This window comes from Salvelinus alpinus, chromosome 10 (genome assembly GCF_045679555.1).
Source record: "Salvelinus alpinus chromosome 10, SLU_Salpinus.1, whole genome shotgun sequence".
NCBI lineage: Eukaryota > Metazoa > Chordata > Actinopteri > Salmoniformes > Salmonidae > Salvelinus > Salvelinus alpinus.
This window is the reverse complement of record NC_092095.1, coordinates 26,773,809-26,797,658: the sequence shown is the minus strand read 5'-3', so window position 1 is coordinate 26,797,658 and position 23,850 is coordinate 26,773,809. Positions and strand designations below refer to the sequence as shown.

General features: G+C 43.9%; 1 protein-coding gene across 1 annotated transcript in view; it reads right to left on the bottom strand.

Annotated features, from left to right (window-relative positions):
• Window positions 1-15,009: 15,009 nt before the first annotated feature.
• The window catches only part of gfod1 (glucose-fructose oxidoreductase domain containing 1), a 44,647-nt gene continuing 35,806 nt past the window's right edge, over window positions 15,010-23,850 (bottom strand). Inside the window, exon 2 of the mRNA XM_071328686.1 lies at window positions 15,010-22,504. Within this exon, the coding sequence (XP_071184787.1) occupies window positions 21,582-22,504 (923 nt within the window). The 3' untranslated portion in view covers window positions 15,010-21,581. The remainder of the gene's footprint in view (window positions 22,505-23,850) is intronic.

Below are 23,850 nucleotides of genomic sequence, written 5' to 3'. Positions count from 1 at the left end.
TCATTTCCACTGAAAATGAAAATTCTATTAATCATTTCACCATGCCAATTTAGGGGCAGTGTCATATCATGGGCTATTTTTCAATTTGTCCATGCACCCACTTAATTTTTAAGAGTAACTCTGACACATTCATCTGGAAAATGCAATTGGAAAACTTTTCTTTCATTGTAGGTCAAATTATTGAGGGAAAGGATTGGCGCGCGTTCACCGGCATGATAATCAAAATATTGTAATGACCTGACTAGATCATAAATGAACAATTGTCCAGACAGAGGCTTGAGTTTGCGAATTGACGGTTTATTAAACCAACTTTACACAGGCTACTGTTTGGGCCGTAGCACACGCCAAAGAGATGACAGATAACCCACAAGCCAATCGTGACCTTCTCTTGTGAAGCCCAGACGTAAGAGAGAGAGAACAAAGGCTGAACCTGGTCTTAACTTCCAATGCTCCACCCCCCTGCCCAACCCCCCTCCACGCCACTCCGCCAACCACCAGGATGCCCGGCATCAGAACATTCCAGGCATTCCCGTGATTGGCAGATAGCAGGTTGATTGACATGTCGGACCCCGCGAACACCGGGTACTGGTCAGTACAACACAACCACCTCCTAGCCTAACACATAACACACAGCTGTCTGTGCGGGTCGCTACACAGCCCCCCCACCACAAAGTCCCTCGTCCCCGAGGGAACAAACAAAGTCTCTGAAGCGACCCGGAGGTCTCCTTTGCCTGCGTGGCCGTGATGGTCGCAGAGTGCCCCTCTGGGAACCAGGGGATGAAGGCAGGGATATGGGGGACAAGGAAGCGGGAACGGGTAATACAGTCCGTGGCTCTGGGGAACCACGCGGTGACACAGGGGGGGAGACAGGGGGAGTGGGCTGTCTGGAGCCTTGTCTGCGGCACCTGAGGGTGGGTGCCTGGAGAATGTCATTGCCAGAGAGGGGAATTGTGGGGGTTCCTGGGGTTTGGGGAGAAGAGGCCCCTCTGTATGGGGCTAACCTGTCCCGGTGCAGTGCCACCTTTCTCCCCCTGGGAGGAAGCTGCACCCGGTACACAACCTCCCCTACCCTCTCCAGGACACTGCAGGGTCCCACCCAGTGACTGTCCAACTTGGGGCATCTGCCTTTTTTCCTTAGGGGGCTGTAGACCCAGACCAGCTCCCCAGCCACAAAGTGCCTTCCCCGGGTGTGCACGTCATAGTTCCTTTTCTGCCTCACACCTGCATTCACCAGCTGCTCTCTGGCGAAGGTGTGGGCTGTCTCCAGGCGGTCCTGGAGTCTCCGGGCATACTCCGGCCCCGGAGGAACATGAGGGCTATCCAGGGGCCGACCAAACGCCATCTCCGCAGGGGTGCGGATCTCTCTCCCCAGCATGAGGAGGGCAGGCGTGCAGGAGGTGGAGTCTTGGACAGCGGAGCGGCATGCCATGAGGACCATAGGCAGGTGCTTGTCCCAGTCACGCTGGTGTTTGGAAGAGACGATGGCCAGCTGCTGTCCAAGCGTTTTGTTGAAGCGCTCCACAAGGCCATCACTTTGAGGATGGAGAGGAGTAGTGCGGGTCTTGTGCATACCCAGCCTCTCACACATGGTGGCGAACACACGGGACTCAAAGTTTCTGCCTTGGTCGCTGTGGATGGACTCTGCAGCTCCAAACCTGCTGAACATCCCCGCTGTCAGGGCGTCGACGATGGTCTCTGCCTCCTGGTCAGGCAGAGCATAGGCCTCAATATAATCAAAATTACAGAACACGCTTTGTGACGCGGTGGATGTAAAGAACGTTGTTTACGTTCCTTCCAAAATGCTAACAGATGACTATCAACACGCTTGCCAAACGGTAGGATTTTCCTAAAGTTTATTTTTGTCGCAAACTTTTGTTTGCAGGCCTATTTAATTTTCACCTCATGTAATGTAATTGACGTGTGAAGAGCGTGGCCAAATGTAATCTTTTGGCCAGGTGCATCAAAAATATGTAATGCTGATTGAGGATGCAAAAAATGACCATAAGGCTAAGTTACCTTTTATTACTGTTTATGCATACACAATTATTTGAGCACAAATAATAATTCACAAATATAGAATCATGTTACAATACTCATATTTAATGACTCGTGGTACTCTTGTAAACAGTTAATGTAGGCCCAACTTTTATTTGAAATAGGAGTTTATTAGCTGAAATGTGTGGTGTTGGCCGGCTATTAAAAAGGACAGGCAGCTATTTGAGATTGCGTTTATTGAAGTAATACAGCATATATATGTTTTTCTTTCCAAGACGTGCATGTACACACACACACACACACACTAGAAATGGAACAAGTAGAAATGACCACTGATTTGCAATATAAAGACATACATTACTACCTTCATTTGTCAACCAGCCAACTGCCCCCCTCCGTCCTCATGGCTGGAGAAATCAGGAGAATAGCTGCTCTTATTGAGAGAGACCAAGAGCTCATCACTTACATCAAGCACAAGTTTACCATTAACTTAAAAAAAGGTGAGCGAATGGCCCTACTAGGCTACTGTACAATGTGTCACAATACTTCATGAAAAGCCACTGGAGTTATTGGACGAAATTTGAATTCATGCAATGAATTACTGACTGTTACCACATTTTGCTTTGTGTTTTCCAAGAGCACAGCTACTTACCTGAGAAGGTTGTCACCCGCAGTGACACAAAGTATGTCCTCATACAAAATGGCCAGGCCAAGAAGAACTATGACAGGAGACAGGAGATGCTCAAAAAAGGCTTTTTTTCCCCTCTTAACAAGTATGAAACATAATACAAAGACAAATATAGACATATTATATCTTTTACCATTTCCTACACTTTGTTAAAGTTCAGTGCTCAATGAATGTATTCAGACCTTGACTTTTTCCAAATTTTGTTAGGTTACAGCCTTATTCTAAAATGTATTAAATCGTTTTTTCCCTTATCAATCTACGTGCTCTAATGACAAAGAAAAAACGTATTTTTAGACATTTTTGCTAATTTATTAAATATAAAAAACTGAAATATCACATTTACATAAGTGTTCAGACCCTTTACTCAGTACTTTGTTGAAGCACCTTTGGCAGCGATTACAGCCATGAGTCTTCTTGGCTATGACGCTGCAGCTTGGCACATCTGTATTTAGGGAGTTTCTGCCATTCTTCTCTGCAGATCCTCTCAAGCTCTGTCAGGTTGTCTGGAGAGTGTTGCTGCACAGCTATTTTTCAGGTCTCCAGAAATGTTAGATTGGGTTCAAGTCGTGGGCTTTGGCTGGGCCACTCAAGGACATTCAGAGACTTGTCCCGAAGCCACTCCTGCGTTGTCTTGGCTGTGTGCTTAGGGTTGTTGTCCTGTTGGAAGGTGAACGTTCACTCCAGTCTGAGGTCCTGAGCACTCTGGAGCAGGTTTTCATCAAGGATCTCTCTGTACTTTGCTCCGTTCATCTTTCCCTCGTTCCTGACTAGTCTCCCAGTCCTTGCTGCTGAAAAACATCCCCACAGCATGATGCTACCACCCCCATGCTTCACCGTAGGGATGGTGCCAGGTTTCCTCCAGATGTGACGCTTGGTATTCAGGCCGAAGAGTTCAATCTTGGTTTCATCAGACCAGAGAATCTTGTTTCTCATGGTCTGAGAGCCTTTAGGTGCCTTTTGGCAAACGCCAAGCGGGCTGTCATGTGCCTTTTACTGAGGAGTGGCTTCCGTCTGGCCGACTCCATAAAGGCCTGATTGGTGGAGTGCTGCAGAGATGGTTGTCCTTCTGGAAGGTTCTCCCATCCCCACAGAGGAACTCTAGAGCTCTGTCAGAGTGACCATTGGGTTCTTGCTCACCTCCCTGACCAAGGCCCTTCTCCCTCGATTGCTCAGTTTGGCCGGGCGGCCAGCTCTAGGAAGAGTCTTGGTGGTTCCAAACTTCTTCCATTTAAGAATTATGGAGGCCACTGTGTTCTTGGGGACCTTCAATGTTGCAGAAATGTTTTGGTACCCTTCCCCAGATCTGTGCCTCAACACAATCCTGTCTCGGAGCTCTACGGACAATTCCTTCGACCAGTTTTTGCTTTGTCATTATGGAGTATTGTGCGTAGATGGCTGACGATTTTTATTTATTTAATACATTTTAGAATAAGGCTGTAACATGTGGAAAAAGTCAAGGGGTCTGAAAACTTTCTGAAGGCATTGTATAATATGAATTTCATGTAATTCATTTCAACTGTGATGGTATCCATGATGTGTGTGTGTTTAAACATTCAACTTAAAGCAATGCCTTGTCCCTTGGATAGACCATACAAAACAGTGGGAATGCTTTACTCTGACAACGTTGATCTCTTCTCAACCTGGTTAACATCAGAGGATCAGGAGTCACTGAAGGTGACACACCCACACACATACATCTGTATTCACGGACACACACACACACACACACATAATCAACTCATTGTGTTTATAGTTGTTTAAAATGACTGGTCCTCACTCAGAGTCATTCTATGGCAGACACACTGGGACAAGAAGTTTGGCAAAAAGTCAGGAGGTGGAGTGATCTCCAGCAAATTCTCTCAGGAGAAGGCTAAAAAGGTGAGAGAGGAGGAAAGAGAGAGAAAGGTGGGAGGGACTTAACTATAGAATTATGACCAAACATAATTCATTATCATGCAGTAAATCCTTCTTCATTATCACATTCATGTATTTGATATTTGAATAGTATATATTTCAACACTCTTTAGGAGGACATCACAGCCCCTCCAATGGAGAGCCAGACCCTGGATGGCTTCCTCCAGCTGAAGCACTACGTGAGGGAGATGGCCTCCATTAGACGTTCTCTCCACGCTGGACGCCCCCTCGTATGTTACCTCAGGGACCAGGTAATGCACTGCGGGAAAACAGAACTCAGGAGAAACCCAGTTTAAAACATTTAAAAAAAGTATATTCTGATTAACTTCAAAATGTGTTTTTGTTTAGTTCCCCTTAGTTATTAGAATTGTTGCTGAGTATTATTATGGCACTGAGATGTGATTGTTCTAGACTTCCGCCGATGAATTCCAGCCTTAGGTTTCTATTCACTGTTGAAAACCTCATTCTTGAACTGTATAGAATGTTAGGACCGCTTGCTGTAACACGAAGAATACATGTTGCTGTCTCTGATATGTTCTCATTGTAAAGGATAAACAGTCATCGCTAATGACACCATGTGACCGAGCCATGTCAGGTTGGTCACCTAAAGCACAATGCACGAATTAATTACAATGCTACTACTACATTCTACTATGTTCGCCCCGTCCATGCACTCTGATCCTTCTTTCTCTTCAGCTGATAAAGAGACTGTGCCACCAACCCCCATGACCATGAACCAACATGCACTGGACCCAGAGGAAGAAGAGAACCTACAGTATGTTGTACACTGTCCCGGTTTATTTCTTCTAAAGTTTGAAAATAAACCCAATACTGCTACAACACATAGATTGCTGCAGTTTTATCGCTCATACTCCCATGCAATGGTGGATTTTTCTTATTGATAAGAAATGTTCCTCATAGTTCTGTCTGTGACTTTCTGTTGGCCTTTTCCCCTGCTTGACATACAGTATGTTGTATTTCCCTGCTCTCTTCATAGGAGGATACAGTACAGGAAGCAGAAGCTGTTCTCAGAGAAACTGCAGTGGGTCTACATGGTCCTGTGCGGCATCTCTCACATGAGAAACAAAGACCTGAAGACACTGGTGAGACTCAGCTAGTACAACAAAAACAACTAAATAAACAACAAAAACAACAACATATGTGTGTGATGTATTATTAGGGTTGCAAAATTCCAGCAACTTTCAATAAGTTCCCTGGTTTTTACAAAATCCCAGGATTTCTGGAAGACCAGGAAATTTATTGAAAGTTCCAACCCTATCTATTATTACTGTATGTTGTATTGTTAATATAGGGAGTTTTTCCAAGCCACTGTGCTTCTGCCTCTGCATTGCTTGCTCTTTGGTGTTTTAGGCTGGGTATCTGTAAAGCACATTGTGACAACTGTTGATGTAAAAAGGGCTTTATGAAATACATTTGATTGACTGATTGGTGATTTAATACTGACAGCCTGTATTCCAGGTTCCTCTCAACAGCAGCTATGTGAACGTCATCATGAAGGACACAGAGAAGACCAACATCATCCTGAAGCAGTCACACAGCTACTACAACCCTCCAGTGAATCCCACCGGACAGCTGGTGTCTCTGGCCCCCGATGACTGTCACAACGGCACCCCTGACGTGTGGGACACCTTCATTGGTCACCAGGATGCCGCAGGTGACTGTCTGTTTTCTATATACAGTGTATTGTTTTGTGGTGTTTTCATACAAGCCCTCTTTGGCTTCCAACCTCACCTTCATACGTGAATTGCGATATCCAAATAGCTTTGAGTGTGTGTCGATCATTAAACTGACTCTCTTGTGAATTTCAGAGCCCTCAAAGATAACCACCATCCGAACCACAGGGTAAGAGAATGATGAACAATAATTGACATGACAACATCAGCTATTGCAGATCTATCCCTCCATACTGTAGTACATTTCTGGTCTATAATCACAGATATAAAGCTCTGCTGTCTGGGCCCAGGCGTAAGGTTGGCCAGAGAGATCCAGACGGCGATGGAGACATACCCCCATGGCTACTACTGCTGCTGGATGAGAACAGTCAGTCTATACGATACCACACAAACAACGATGTGTCATGTTCCCACTTAGCAGACATAGCCATTGTGGCCTTGTAACACTTATTGATGTGATCTATGCCCTAAGGCACAGGAAATACATGCAGGCAACAGTATCATAGTGAGACTAGACTCCATGGGCAGTGTCACCCTGGTTACATTGTGGCTTGTGGGTTTTGATGTGGCATTTGTGTGCCTCACCAACTACGTGCCACCCTTTGCCAAACACATCACTTCAGTACAAATCCCTTGAAATGGCAAAATGATATGTTTGTTTTGGGAATGGCAAGGCTTTCGTTTTAGCCATAGTATTTTTACAATGTGTTCTACAAAGATAAATCCGTTCACTGTTGTGGATACAGTATCTCTCACGTTTTGCTTCTATAGTCACCTGTTGTTTTCTTTTCCGACAGCATCCCTAGAGAAGAAAACAGTCAAGTGAGTGTGAAACAAACCAACAAAATGTATTGATATCTGTATGTAAAATGGATAATTTATTCACATAGTTGAGATGTAAAGATTAAGCTGCTCTTTTCATTCCCTCACCTAGGCCTAGAGTAGACCAGTCAGGCAAGCTGGAGAGAGCCAAGGTCCAATACCTGAATGTGAAGAAGGTTCGAAACATCCAGATCAAGTCAGGAGTGTTTGAAAAGAAAAAGTGAGGACACTGTCAGCCCTATGACTTGATGTACTAGCTCATTGTATTCACTAGAACTATACATTGTGATCCGTGTGGATTTTATATGTTCAATGTTGTTTTATGCCCCTTTGCTGCGAAAACCAATTGCCCTCTGGGACAAATAAAGTTTAAACTTGAAGTATCTACATGTCACAGTCAGGTCGTTTTTATAGAGGATCATTTGTTCTGGACGTTTTATCCAAAGCAACTTAGTCATGCATGCATACATTTTATGTATGGGTGGCCCCAGCAGGAATCTATACACACAACCTTTGGTGTTACAAGTGCTATGCTCTACTGACTGAGCCACACAGTGCCACACCTGTTGACATAGAGGGTATATGAATAGGAAACCATTAAAGGCACAGTCTGTTAGTTCTCTGTCCATTATGGCAATGACAGGAAGTAGAAACACAACCAATTTGAAAACAACAAAAAAAGGAGTTGGATTCAGGCTGACCCTTTTCACTGGGAATCAAATTTATGGATTAAAATGTAATGATCAAAAAGTGATACTTTGTCGTCAAAATGCCCTACTCAGCGACTTATTGTAATCCCATTCTCTGTCCTCAGGAACCGCGAGGGGAGGATGAGAACTCTTTTCGATGCTCTAATGGCTTCCAAGACCGATGCTGGTCTGTCTTCGCTCCTTGCCTCTCTGAAGAGAGAGCTGAAGGAGCCCAAATCCACCACTGGTCTCTGGTAGGCCCCTTCTCTCCTCTCTCATACAAACATCATGTGGTGTAACTCAACAATTGCAAGTTGCTTGAAACTCCTTGACTGCTTTTCTTCGTCTTCACTTCCTGTAAGAAAATGTTATAGAATTATAAATAGAACAAAATAAATGTGAATCATGTATGAACAGGTTTGCAACACTGCAGAGTGAGGCCACAGAACTGTCCGGAGACAGAGACCCCAAATATAACAGCATACTGCAGAAGATCTCAGCGTTTCAAAGCTTCTCCAACAAAAGGGTCCCCTACTCCAAGGTATGGAAGTCTTTCTCACAGAGAATAGGCAATTGTGTCCGACCTATGCATTGCATTTATAACTACAACATTTTGAAATGTTCCCCCTTCCTAGAAGACACAGAAACACTCAACCTGGGTTGTATTCATTAGTGCATACCGTAGTAAAATGTTTTGTAACGGAAACTCAGAACAAGCGGTTCTTACTGGACAAGAAGCACCCTGTTTGTCTTTTTCCCCCCCATTTGGGTCCTAATGAACATGACCCTGTCTCTCATCTACCTCTGAAGGAGAAATTCTGTCTCCTGGTCCTCTCCATGCCTGCCAATCAGTTGCTTCAACCAGCCATGCAGGAAGCACTGCTTTTCCTCACCGAGAAAGTCCTGCTGCTGTTGCCGCGGCAACTCAAACAGTGGTACCAGTACCTGAAGCTGCCCTTCCCCACCACGGAATCCTCTTCCTAAAAAAAGGGATCCGCCTACATGCGTTGGTGGTCTCTTTACTTCACTGCCTGTCTTCAATGTGGGCCTTGGACTGAGAAGCCTGGGCTCTTGGTGGGATAGCTGATGTTGAGGGCAAATGAAAAGGCTTCATGAAATATGCTGGTTCTGTCAATAAAACACCTTAACATTTAGTTTCTCTCTAAATGTGTTTTTAATAATTTGTTTTTGAATATTACGCTATTGTGAAGGCCCATCGGGCATGGTTTAAGCTTTAATTTATTTGCACCAAAGAAAATAAGTGATAAACAACAATACAGATAAAAATAAATACATAAACGGTATACAAGTGTTGTTGGAACACCAAAGGTTTCTATAAAAACCACAAAAAACTATATACAATACATAGTACAAAAATATACAAAGGTTTGTTAAAACAGATAACAAAACCTACTAATTATAAATGTACAAATGAACCAATCACAAAAAAACAAACAGTTGTCATGACTGTCCTGTGAGGATCCAATATGTCAGATCAGCTTGGCAATGGTTGACAGTAACCAGAGCTCTGGGCCGGTTTGAGGGAACTGGGCCGGTTTGACAGCTTGCACCCTGTCGTAAATTTAAAGGAGAGGAAATCCAGAGATCTCCCTCTCCAAAATCCTCCAGTATTAACCAAAGGAATGTATTTTTTTATAAACCCCTCAACGGTTCCGTATTTCACTGAAAGAATAAACGTTTTGTTTTCGAAATGATAGTTTCCGGATTCGACCATATTAATGACCAAAGGCTCGTATTTCTGTGTGTTATGTTATAATTAAGTCTATGATTTGATAGAGCGATGGTAGGCAGCAACAGGCTCGTAAGCATTAATTCAAACAGCACTTTCGTGCGTTTGCCAGCAGCTCTTCGCTGTGCTTCAAGCATTGAGCTGTTTATGACTTCAAGCCTATCAACTCCCGAGATTAGGCTCGTGTAACCGATGTGAAATGGCTAGCTAGTTAGCGGGGTGCGCGCTAATAGCGTTTCAAACGTCACTCGCTCTGAGACTTGGAGTAATTGTTCCCCGATGTGTTCCTGGTTAGAGCCCAGGTAGGGGCGAGGAGAGGGACTGAAGCTATACTGTTACACTGGCAATACTAAAGTGCCTATAAGAAAATCCAATAGTCAAAGGTATATGAAATACAAATGGTATAGAGAGAAAAAGTCATATAATAACTACAACCTAAAACTTCTTACCTGGGAATATTGAAGACTCATGTTAAAAGGAACCACCAGCTTTCATATGTTCTCATGTTCTGAGCAAGGAATTTTTTTTTTTACATGGCACATATTGCACTTTTACTTTCTTCTCCAACACTTTGTTTTTGCATTATTTAAACCAAATTGAACATGTTTCATTATTTATTTGAGGCTAAATTGATTTTATTAAGTTAAAGTAAGTGTTCATTCAGTATTGTTGTAATTGTCATTATTACAAATAAAGAAAAAAATAATAATCTGCATCGTTTTTTTTGGGTCCTCCAATAAATCGGTATCGGTATCGGCGTTAAAATCATAATCGGTCGAACTCTAGTAGGGATGGTGCCAGGTTTCCTCCAGAAGTGATGCTTGGCATTCAGGCCAAAGGGTTCAATCTTGGTTTCATCAGAACAGAGAATCTTGTTTCTCATGGTCTGAGAGTCTTTAGGTGACTTTTGGCAAACTCCAAGCAGGCAGTCATGTGCCTTTTACTGAGGAGTGGCTTCCGTCTTGCCACTCTACCATAAAGGCCTGATTGATGGAGTGCTGCAGAGATGGTTGTCCATCTGGAAGGTTCTCCCATCTCCACAAAGGAACTCCAGAGCTCTTTCAGAGTGACCATCGGGTTTTTGGTCACCTCCCTGACCAAGGCCCTTCTCCCCCGATTGCTCAGTTTGGCTGGGCGGCAGGCTCTAGGAAGAGTCTTGATGGTTCCTAACTTCTTCTATTTAAGAATGATGGATGTCATTGTGTTCTTGGGGACCTTCAATGCTGTAGAAATGTTTTGGTACCCTTCCCCAGATCTGGGCCTTGACACAATCCGGTCTCTGAGCCTCACAAACAATTCCTTCAACCTCATGGCTTGGTTTTTGCTCTGACATGCACTGTCAACTGTGGGACCTTATATAGATAGGTGTGTGCCTTTCCAAATAATGTCCAATCAATTGAATTGACCACAAGTTGTAAAAACATCAAGAAACATGGTCACTCTTGTGGGCTTATACAGTGGCAAGAACCCTTTGGAAATACCTGGATTTCTGCATAAATTGGTCATAAAATCTGATCTTCATCTAGGTCACAACAATAGATAAACACAGTCTGCTTAAACTAATAACACAAACAATTATACGTTTTCATGTCTTTATTGAACACACCGTGTAAACATTCACAGTGCAGGATGGAAAAGGTATGTGAACCCTTGGATTTAATAACTGGTTGGCCCTCCTTTGGCAGCAATAACCTTAACCCAATGTTTTCTGTAGCTGCGGATCAGACCTGCATAACGGTCAGGAGGAATTTTGGACCATTCCTCTTTACAAAACGGTTTCAGTTAGGCAGTATTCTTGGGATGTCTGGTCTGAACTGCTCTCTTGAGGTCATGCCACAGCATCTCCAATCGGGTTGAGGTCAGGGACTCTGACTGGGCCAGTCCAGAAAGCATATTTTCTTCTGTTGAAGCCAATCTGTTGTTGATTTACTTCTGTGTTTTGAGTCGTTGTCCTGTTGCATCACCCAACTTCTGTTGAGCTTCAATTGGCAGAAAATAAGCCTAACATTCTCCTGCAAAATGTCTTGATTAAATTGGGAATTCATTTTTCCATCGATGATAGCAAGCTGCCCAGGCCCTGAGGCAGTAAACCAGCCCCAAACCATGATGCTCCCACCACCATACTTTACAGTTGGGATGAGGTTTTGATGTTTGTGTGCTGTGCTTTTTTTCTCTCCACACATAGTGTTGTGTGTTCCTTCCAAACAACTCAACTATAATTTATTCTGTCCACAGAGTATTTTGCCAGTAGCGCTGTGGAACATCCAGGTGCACTTTTGCATACTTCCGATGTGCAGCAATGTTTTTTTTTGGACAGCAGTGGCTTCTAACGTGGGGTCCTCCCATTCTTGTTAACCTCATTGAGCATTCTGCTCTGTGCTCTTGCAGTTATCTTTGCAGGACGGCCACTCCTAGGGAGAGTAGCAACAGTGCTGAGAGGGAGAGTAGCAACTTTCTACATTTATAGACAAATTTGTCTTACCGTGGACTGATCAACATCAAGGCTTTTAGAGATACTTTTGTAAACCTTTCCAGCTTTATGCAAGTCAACAATTCTTAATCTTAGGTCTTCTGAGATCTCTTTAGTTCGAGGCATGGTTCACATCAGGCAATGCTTCTTGTGAATAGCAAACTCACACTGAGTTTCTTTTTATAGGGCAGGGCAATTCTAACCAACATCTCCAATCTCGTCTCATTGATTGGACTCCAGGTTAGCTGACTCCAATTAGCATTTGGAGAAGTCAATAGCCTATAGGGGTTCACATACTTTTCCCAACCTATACTGTGAATGTTTAAATGATGTATTCAATATAGACAACAAAAATACAATAATTTGTGAGTTATTAGTTTAAGCACACTGTTTGTCTATTGTTGTGACTTGTGACTCAAATTTGATGACCAATTTATGCAGAAATCCAGGTAATTCCAAAGGGTTCACATACTTTTTCTTGCCACCGTAGATGAGGGGATATAGTTAGCTGGAGTATAAAGTATTCAAAAAGTCAATGTCAGTGGGTGGTTCTCACTTTTAAATAAATGTATGTTGTAATCCCCCAATAGAAAACAAATGTTATCTTCATTATTAATCAAATCCAAGGTTGATGCAAGGATATCAATGAAACTACCAATGTCAGAATCGGGAAGCCGATATATGCATCCAATTACCATCAAAAAATTAAGAGGGATTTTCTATGAAAAGAGATTCAACATCAATGTAATCAGATGTAAGTGTGAGGTCCTCTCTTACTAACAATTGAAAATGTTTATGACCAAATTTGGACACTGCTCCTCCCACTCTAGAGGTTCTACAGTGGTGAACAGCATTATAAGGTGACATGTCATAAAGCACATTGAAGATGAAAGAACAGCCGTGGTGGCCAACCCTTCTCCTGGAGAACTACTGAATGTGCAGGCTTTTGCTCCAGCCCCTATCACACCTCATTCAGCCAATCAAAGTCCTGATGAGCAGCTAAGTGGAATCCAGTATGTTGTAACAGGGCAGAAATAAAACACTGCACACAGCAGCTCTCTAGGACGGTATCTTTTTATAATCTCCTAGCTACAGACCATGAAAGTGAAACATAAATATAAAGTATCTACCCAAGCATGGGAATAACCACAGAACCACTGGCATGTCTTCATCTACAATACATCATAATCCCCTCAGGTTTTGCTACATGCACACAATCTCAAACCGAGGGGGAGAAAATGTGAACCAGTGTCTCACTACCTGAGTGTCACTCACAGTGACAGGAGAGAGGGGGTGTTCAAAGGAGTGTGTAGTAAGTGTGTGTCTGGTTGAGTGGAATTAAAGGTAGAAAAATGAATGTACGGGTAATGCAAAGTACATTTAAATGCCAGTGATATGGAAATAGAGAAAGCGAGAGAGAGAGAGGAGAAAGAGATGGTTTGATGCTCCTACAGAGAACCGTGGCAGGGTTTTATATCCCACTCTCCCGCTTTATCAGAACGTTTTAATAGCCGCATCAATCTGGGTTAATCTCATCCTGTCATAGTGTTAGAGGATTGAGACGACTTTAATATGGAGAGTGAGAGACAGAGAGATTTGGAAGCAATAGAAAGAGAAGCGAGAGAGACTGTACTGCACATCAAATACGTAAATCAGTCACAGCATATTTTTTTGGTGCGTTTGATTTATACATTTGATGTGCAGTACAGTCTCTCTCGCTTCTCTTTCTCTTGCTCCCAATCTCTCTCCCCACGGGGCATCATTCTCTCCATATTAAAGTCGTCTCAAACCTCTGACACTATGACAGGATAAGATTAACCCAGATTGATGTGGCTATTAAAGCATTCTGACAAAGCTGGGGGGGGGGGGGTATATAAAACTCAGTTCTCTGTAGGGGCATCAAACCATCTCTCTCTTTCTCTCCAGATCACTGGCATTTAAATGTACCTTGCATTACCCGCAGATTGCTCTAGCCCCCCTTGAACTCCTTATAAAAGTACCACGGCCACACATTTCATTGATATGAATTTACAGCGGGTTTTAACCTGCTTCTTATGGATTGCACACCAGAGGAAGCTGGTGGGAGGCGCTTTAGGAGGACATCCTCATTGTAATGGCTGGAATGGAATATATGGAACGGTGTTAAACACATCCAACATATGGAAACCACGTTTGACGCCATTCTGCAGGGAAACTGTCTGTTTGATGTTGTTTGGTGGAACTGTGGGTGTGGGCCTTAATTCATTCCTTTTGGTTGTTTCCCCTTCACTGAATAGGAGGTTATCTGGGGTGAAACATGAGGGAGACAACTTTTACAAGAGCTGCAAATAAGGAGGCAGAAACCTTTCAGCTTATATAGAGTCAATTGCTTACACATGTCCCACATCTAATTAAGTCCCAGATTAGAAGGAAGGAAAACCACAAGCCCTAAAATAGCGTCATTAAATAGTTCTGCATTATGTTGATAGTGGTTGTGGAGAGAACAGGGAGTTTCTATTCCAGTCACTAGGTGGCAGCAGAAGGCCTCTGTCAGCACCTCCTTAGAGATGGTCTTTACTGATATCAGGAGGTTCAAAACATCAATGTGTATGTCAGTATTCAAGCTAATCTTATCATTCTGGTTTGCCGCAACTGGAAAAGGCTAATGTGTGTCAAGAGATGGAGGGAGAGGAGCGTGATGAAGGGCCTGAGCAGTCCTTCAAAATCACTACAGGTCACACACTACAGGGCCAGAGCGTACCAAGACACATAGATGGCCTACATACGATACACACCGTCACACACATATTCCGCAAACACGTTCTACCAAGTCACACTTACCTGCCTCCCTGACCCTGGTCAAGTTGTGCGATGCATGATGTGTAAATGTGGGTTAATGTATGTGTGTGTGTTGTAAAATGTGCAACTACTGATATGTCTGAGTAATTCCAGACTATGTGGAGTGATAAGGCTGTGATGCAGTGAAGAAATGAAACCATGACAAGGTGTAGGTAGGTATCTATTTTTTTTATCCCTAGAAACTGCAGCATCAGACAAATTTTAAAGCGGTAAACCATGTTGCAGGCTTTCATGAACACCAGGGTGATGTGTTCAGAACAAGACACATTTACCCCCCTAGCAACACACTCACACACTTTCGCTTACTATTAACATGCGCACATACACAATAGCGATGCAGAGCACTGGAGGGGGGAGATCAAACAGTAGAACACTGACAAAGGGTTCACAGAGCCAGCCCAAGGAATGAATGAAGACTCCATTAACAGATGCACATGATCATGCCTTTCCATATTCTACAAAGAGAGAAACGAGGACCGTTATTAATGTGACACCCACCACCTCTTCTCAACCCAACTCCCAAATCACAACTGTCATTTTCTGATATATAGAAAATATAAATATATTCCTACAGTACATTCTCTAGTTTAAGACGGATTAATATGAGCCTATTGGTTCAAAATATTTACAAAGGTCCATGCGTCCACGATATACATATAGTATAATAAATAGTCAACAAGCGTCATTACATCATCAAGATGGACATTTCCTTCAACATGAACTAAGCAATTGAACGGTACAGCAACTGTGATTACCAGCATTTACTAACCTGTTGGGGAGGGTTCCTGTGTGTGTGTCACCCTTTTCAGCGGTCACCATAGTTACCACTTCTGACCTAATGAGCACAGTAAACAAAAGTGGCCTGGGACTACCAGATTGGCTACTGCCTGATTGGCTACTCCAGCCTGGAGTCAAGAAAATGGACACTAGGGCAAGTAGGAGTAGAGTTTAGGGTTTCCTTAGTATGAAAGGAAACAGTCACCCAACTAACAGCAGTAGTCATTTGCTTTACTGACTATTGCCATCATGTCTATATTGAGATAAGACATAACATATCAAATGACCATCATCGTCATCATCATAATACAATTACAACAATAATTTTTTCATCAAAATAAGCAGGCTTAATGTAAGCTTCCTTGCCCAGTGGTTGCTTTGTCTGTGACATAATGAATGACAAAGTACACTTTGTATGGTAGGTGAAATGTGGGGGAAATCTATCAATGTCATATTTCCTCTTACAGCTTAAATATAAGTGGCTCTTTAATCAGAATGGTGAACTAAATGCTAAGGTAGCAGTGGTCTGCAGAAGCACCGAGTGAGTTTGTCCTCCAGGCTGTGACCTGGCTCTCTCTAGAGAGACAGAGAATAAAAGAGAGTGAAGAAGAGAAATGTTGAGAGAGGAAGAAAGTGTGTCAGTGAAACACAAAACACAGACAGAGAAACAGAGACAGGAACAGGAGAGAGAATGAGTGGAGAGAAAAAATCCAAGATGGGCTGAGTTTTGGCACAGTGGCTGCCACAGTGGTTGCTAGGTGACAAACTGAGGGTGCACAAGAAGCACCTCTTTGAGGTTGCTTCTCTCATTATGAACAGTGACCCCCTTAGGGCAACGGGGCCAGGGAGAGGGGGAGGGGAATTGCAGAGTCAGGTGGCCAAACCACATTTGAGTCTTTGTTTCACAAATCTATCACACATAGCTAGATTACTAGCTATATTGAAGCAGGAAGCCCCAATCTCCTCAAGTGTTTGTAAATGCTGGCACAGCAAGGAGATCTAAAATATATACATTTCAGCAAACAACACAGAAAAAGCACACACACACTGTAACATCTCCCCCGTGTTTCAAGTTTTGTTCTTTTTTGAAGCCAAGAGCTGGATCGTAAGAACCCACAAGCGAAGTGAGCAATGACAATAAGTAATGTGACTGCTCTTTTTTCTCTCCATACTAGACAGACAGTGACTACAGTGTCTCAGAGAATGGCACCCCTACAGTGCTATAAGGGTAATACCTTCGGGTACAGTGATACACGTTTTCCAGTTGTATTGACCGCAGTAGTAATACTCCAGGTGTTGCAGCTTTGACGGTAATACAGCAGTTGTCCATTCAAATACATATCCATTTTATCATAAAACGTAACCAATATTAGCTGTGACCTGAAACATACACTTTATAAAAATAAAATAATAATTGGCATAAAGAAATGAAATCCCGGGTGTCAAACTCATTCCAAGGAGGGCCGAGTGTCTGCGGGTTTCGCTCCTTCCTTGAACTTGACTGATGAATTAAGTAAATAGTAAGGATCTCCCCACACCTGGTTGTCTAGGGCTTAATTGAAAGGAAAAAACAGAACCTGCAGACACTAGACCCTCCGTGGAATGAGTTTGACACCCCTGGTGAGTTTGACACCCCTGGATTAAATTCAAATGTATAAATCAGTCAGCAGACATCAGATGGATTAAATCTTATAATTTCAGACATTAAATATTCAACAACTTAAATATTTTACATCAACTGGCCTGGATATTTACACTGAACAGAAATATAAAACGCAAAATGTAAAGTGTTGGTCCCATGTTTAATGAGCTGAAATAAAACATCCTAGAAATGTTCCATATGCACAAAAAGCTTATTTCTCTCAAATGTTGTGCACACATTTGTTGACATCCCTGTTAGTGAGCATTTCTCCTTTGCCAAGACAATCCATCCATCTGACAGGTGTGGCATATCAATAAGCTGATTAAACAACATGATCATTACACAGGTGCAACTTGTGCTGGGGGCAATAAAAGGCCACTCTAAAATGTGCAGTTTTGTCACAGATGTCTCAAGTTTTGAGGGAGCGTGCAATTGGCATGCTGAGAGTAGGATTGTCCACTAGAGCTATTGCCAGAGACTGTAATGTTAATTTCTCTACCATAAGCCGCCTCCAACGTCGTTTTAGAGAATTTGGCAGTACGTCCAACCGGCCTCACAACCGCAGACCACGTGTAACCACGTCAGCCCAGAACCTCCACATTTGGTTTCTTCACCTGCGGGATCGTCTGAGACCAGACACCCTGACAGCTGGTGAAACTGTGGGTTTGCACAACCGAAGGATTTCTGCACAAACTGTCAGAAACCGTCTCAGGGAAGCTCATCTGCATGCTCATCGTCCTCACCAGGGTCTTGACCTGACTGCAGTTTGGCGTTGTGACCGACTTCAGTGGGCAAATGCTCACCTTCGATGGCCACTGGCACACTGGAGAAGTGTGCTCTTCACGGATGAATCCCGGTTTCAACTGTACCGGGCAAATGGCAGACAGCGTATGGCGTTGTGTGGGCGAGTGGTTTGCTGATGTCAACGTGGTAAACAGAGTGACCCATGGTGGCGGTGGGGTTATGGTATGGACAGGCATAAGCTATGGACAACGAACACAATTGCATTTTATCAATGGCAATTTGAATGCACAGAGATACCGTGACAAGATCCTGAGGCCCATTGTCGTGCCATTCATCTGCCGCCATCACCTCATGTTTCAGCATGATAATGCACGGCCCCATGTCGCAAAGACCTGTATACAATTTCTGGAAGCTGAAAATGTCCCAGTTCTTCCATGGCCTGCATACTCACCAGACATGTCACCCATGTTTGGGATGCTCTGGATCGATGTGTACGACAGCGTTTTCCAGTTCCCGACAATACCAAACAACTTCGCACAGCCATTGAAGAGGAGTGGGATAACATTCTAGAGGCCACAATCAACAGTCTGATCAACTCTATGCGAAGGAGTCGCGCTGCATGATGGAGGTCACACCAGATACTGACTGGTTTTCTGATCCACACCCTACCTTTTTTTGAAAGATACCTGTGACCAACAGATGCATATCTGTATTCCCAGTGATGTGAAATCCATAGATTAGGGCCTGATGAATTTATTTAAATTGACTGATTTCCTTATATGAATTATAACTCAGTAAAATCTTTGCAATTGTTGCATGTTGCGTTTATATTTTTGTTCAGTGTAGAAGAAAATGGTAAGGTGCCTCCAGAGCAGTGATCCTCAAATCTCACCTCGGGGACCACCAGCCATTCCACCAATGGTCACGTGCCACCTCATCAACAGTGCCGTCGGGCACCAGATTGCTCTAACATAGGTATTTTACGTATCAGCTAACCACATATCCAGGCATTGTAATGTCTGGGCAGAGAAACGCACCCCTTGACAAGGTGAATCAGGAAAACATTTGGGGGTTCCAGAGGAGAGGTTTGAGAAGCACTGCTCTACAGCACCTCAGCAAGATGTAGGATTAAGCCTAAATACACATGGGTGCTGGATCAAACTGCTAAAGGGACTCCTCTCTACTTTGCAATGATCTTTTCTCCCCTACATTGATATTACATGATAATATGTTTGATTCAGCATACGTTATAAATGTGAAGTGTTCAAGGATTTACTTCAAGTGTTTGATTTAATTTAGTCCTTATTTCTTTCCTGTCATATATGTAAAGCTATAGTTTTATCCAGACTGGAAGACTGGAGACTAAACCACGGTTCCTACGTCCTCCCTATAAGGCCTCAACAGGGGACTTCCTCTCCTGTTCTCTGGGTGCAGCTTTAGAGGAGCATTGTTTGAAATTAGGCCATAGACCCGGCTTAGGAATATAGGGGACTAACAGAGAGAGTTGGAAAGAGCACAGCTTTAGACGTTGCTCTGTGTCTCCATCCTTTAGATGGCAAAGTCCATCAAGTAACTGGGGGTTCTTATACCATAGTGTGCAACTTTGGAGAGTTTATTCCAGTATAATGTTTTCCAGGTTTCATTGAAAAGATCAAGGCATGTTTATGGTATAAAGGTCCTCATTGGACAAAGGGGAAAGTCTACAGTATTGATAAGCTATTATGATCTGCAATGGTATAACAGGTGACATCTTATCATGTTTCTATGCAGAACACATCATGTCACCCAATCAGAGTGAGATAGTATTTACAGAACTTGGGAAAGGTCAGCAGCATGTGAGAAGCTTGTCTTGTTGGTTGAAAAGCTACTTAAAAAATAACTTGCACGACACAAATGCCAAACAAACTAACCCGGAGCATGGTCAGAAAAATATTAAATGTTCCAAAACCCACTGTAAAACACAATATACCACATCGAATGAAACATGAACACAGGGAAAAATGGGTGACTGGACAGACGATAACGGTTAAATAGCTACAAATCTTAAAATGGCTGCACCTATCAACATTTATTACAATTTAGGACCACATGACTAAAAAAACGTCTATATACTCCAACTAAAGTAGTCATTGTCTTCAGACATCCCACAGTATGGACCAACACACAGAGAAACGGAATACTAAAAGGCCTCTCTTACCTCAACTGTCGCCCACGAACTAGACATCTTCTCCCGATACAGTACGAATCAGTCCAAAATGAAAAATAAATAATTTTACACTGAACAGTGAGTGTATCAAAACATGTTCCAGTTCCTGTCTTTCGCAGATAGTTTAAAAACAAATCAAATACATACAGTACATTTATATCATGACACATTTGAAACCATATTAACTTTTTTGACTTATACAAGACTATGGAAAAGTAGGCAAATGCAGATGGCGAGATATACAGTAGCATAATTTGAGAACACAATCAACACTGGGGAAACAATAAGATCGAGCTTGAATAAAATACAAAAATGTTTTGGCTTCGTGAATTTCTGCTACTGTACTACTATCATCTCTTGTGACCTGTGTGGATAGTGATGAGTAAATGACAAGGTGAAAACCAGAGGTCTTCTCTTAAATAGACCATGTTCTACTTGCCCTTCTGTTAGTAGTCCTAAGCTACATATTCACACAAACTATAAAGAGTCACAAAACACTAGCCTTTACAAGCAGATCGGAATGTTTAATGCGTGGAAGTGTCCCATCCATGCACTAACCCACAGGGACACTATTACTGATTGTTTTACTCTACATCGTTGCTGTTGTGTTAGAAGCTTTAGCGCATGCACCGCTAACCTAGCTGGCTAAGCTAAGGATATTAGTTTAGCAACAGGCATGACCTTGAGATTGAAAACATGGGGATAGCAGACATGTGCCTAGGCTTAGCATGGGATTGCACCACCATCCACAGATTATGTGTCGGTCTATTGCATATGGACGTTACTACAAAAACGAGAAGCAGGCAAAAAAGGCATTCCCTTGATTCAGGCAGGATTACATAATTCTGAGTGTGAATGAGTGTGGACCCATCACACTTTTTTTTGCTTAGGATGACATAATTCCACTGGCCTGGAGCTCTGATTGGATTTATTGCATACTTAACCGGAGGAGGGGACCTCACTAAAAGCCCTACCAGACAAACGATTGATTTTTCTGCGTTTTTCTTCTCTGGTTTCACACACAGCAGACATACACAGAGACAGGGTCCGAAGCCCCCTGGGGATTAAACATTCACCTCTCTAGAGGTACAGTTAAACCACTCTGTTGACCCGACTGTAGCATCCATAGCAACGCCTTTTTCTTTTTGGAGGTGCTCTTTATTCCTCTCCTTTCTCAGAGTCACAATGCGCGGCGTAGTAATCCAGAATAGATCATGCAGAAGAGAGGACAATGAGATCGGAGAGAGTTCATCACTGTTCACATCTTTTTTAGGGTTGCGAACCAATCAGGGCACAGTGACAGCTCTCTCACCCCCAGTCTCTAGCACCAGGCAGCCATTTTGGTGCCAGTGCTAGCAGTAGAGCGACATCCTGCTGCGCCGCATGGCCTCGCTGATAAGGTACGCCGGGCTTACCTCGGGCTCCTCTTTCATCACCTCAATGTTCTGCCACTCGCCGCACTGGTTGGACTTCTTGATGGTGTCCACCACGCAAAGTGCGTACAGGCAGTCCTCAAATGTGGCCGCCATAGTCAGCGGCCTTTCGTCCCACGTGCGCCGGTCGTCCTGGTCCTCAAAGGCCTGCCGCACCGCCTGCACCATACGGATGGTTCCTGTCAGGTAGGGTGAGGGGATGTCACTGAAAGCCTTCTCCGGTAGGGAGGCATTCTCCAGAGGGGTGCTGTCTTTCAGAAGTAGCTCCGGCCCTCCCTCCATGGTGTTCTTCTGGCCGTACAGGTCCGTGCCGCTGACCGTCAGCCGGCCCACCGTGCCCACCACGATCACCTCCTGGCGGAAGTCACCAGGCACGTTGAAGTTGAGTGTGACGGTGCAGCAGGCGCCGCCCTCCAGCACCATCTGGAAGGTGCAGAAGTCGTCGCTGGTAATCTGTCGGATGCCGCAGATGTGCTCCGTCTGCTTGACGAAAGTCTTGAGGAAGCCGTGCACCTTGGCCGCCCGCTGGCCCGTGAGAAAAGTGAGCAGGTCAATGATGTAGCTGCCTACTGAGTGCAGCCCCCCACCGCCCATCAGGTCGTCACAGCTCCAGTTGTACTTCTTACCCAACAGGCTGCCGCTGTGGACCTGGGCCTCGCAGACCAGCAGCTCCCCCACGTAGCCCTCCTCCACTAGCTCCTTCATGCGTACGAAGGCGGGAAGGAAGCGCAGTACGTTTCCCATGATGCTCAGCAGCTTGGGGTAGTACTGGGCGGCCGACATCATGCGAAAGGCATCCAGTGGGGTGGCGGTGCGGTCACAGATCACATTCTTACCGATACCTAGGTAGTGGGAGAGAGGCCAATGTTACTCACACGTAGACATAATATCCTCCTCTCCATGAAAACATCACTTGAAGAGACATTAATCAGTGCAAAAAACAGACTAGCTGACACAAATATTCCAACATAGCCTCTCCAAAACTATTTTAAACCCACGGCTCAACAAGTGATTCTGAAAATGAAACATGAGAAAACATTCTAGAAGCTTTGTCAATACTGTTGTTTTTCTGAGAGGAAAGCGTTCACTGTCTGTCATGAGTGTGCCTACTGTACAGATAGGGTTGACTTTAGACTGCTGTAGGAAGCAAATGAGAGTGAAGAGAGCAAAGGGATGAGGAGAGGGATAGAGAGAGAGAAACCTCATTAGGCCCTCTTTTAATTCCACTACTTACCGAACCCCCAGTGGTGCTGTGCTCGCTCACATAACCTCATTACAGATATCTATGAGGAATATAGCTGCTGCAAAAAGAAAGCTGGGCAAAACATAGCTTCTATGAACCATGTAACAGCAGAGCAGACTGGGGGAGAGAGAGGCTATTCACACACTGCCCTGACTGTGCCACGAGAAAGGCTAAAACAATTAACATAGAGCCGCTAATAGCCCATTACACTCAAGGGCACATTACTCCGAGCTGAGCAATTACCCTATTCATAACTCTGAGTCTGCAGTGACTTTGAGAAACAAAATGGACACCAGATAGCCAACAAAATAAAAGCAATGGGGAATTGTGGGTGGCCAATCAAAAGATTGTATATACAAAAAAGTTTTTAAAAAAAAGACCCTCCACCACCCAATGGTAATGAAAGAGTTCTGGTAATAAAAGGCCAATGATACCCCCCTACACCACCTGATTCCTGGCCAGTCTGCCCCCCATGAACACAATGCTCCCTGTAATTAATCCAGACACATTGATGAACAGCAGGGGTGGGAAAACATCCACCCCCTTCAAACCCCCTCCTTTGCCCATTCCGCATCCCAACTACCCCTATTTAGAGGCACCAATCACTTCCTAAATATCCCCCCAACCCATGTGAAGAACAGGCAGGCGGCACCCAGAGACGTTTTGGAACTGAAACTTCCCAGCTAATCTCCCATTAGCGCCGAACGACTAGATCCAGCCAGGCCAGGAAATTAATCCCCTTGACCCAGTTCTCCGGTGCGACGGAAAAAACCTTCCCCCTGGACAAAGGCACCGAGGCTGGCTACAGTGCACCCTTATCGAGGAGGCCTGACCCCAGGTCTGCACCCCTGCGAAAAGTTAAGCGCCGCCGGCTCTCAGTTAAACAACTTGGCACAGGCCTGCAGTGAGTGAGAGCTAGTGACAGACAGCCAGGCTGCTAGCGAA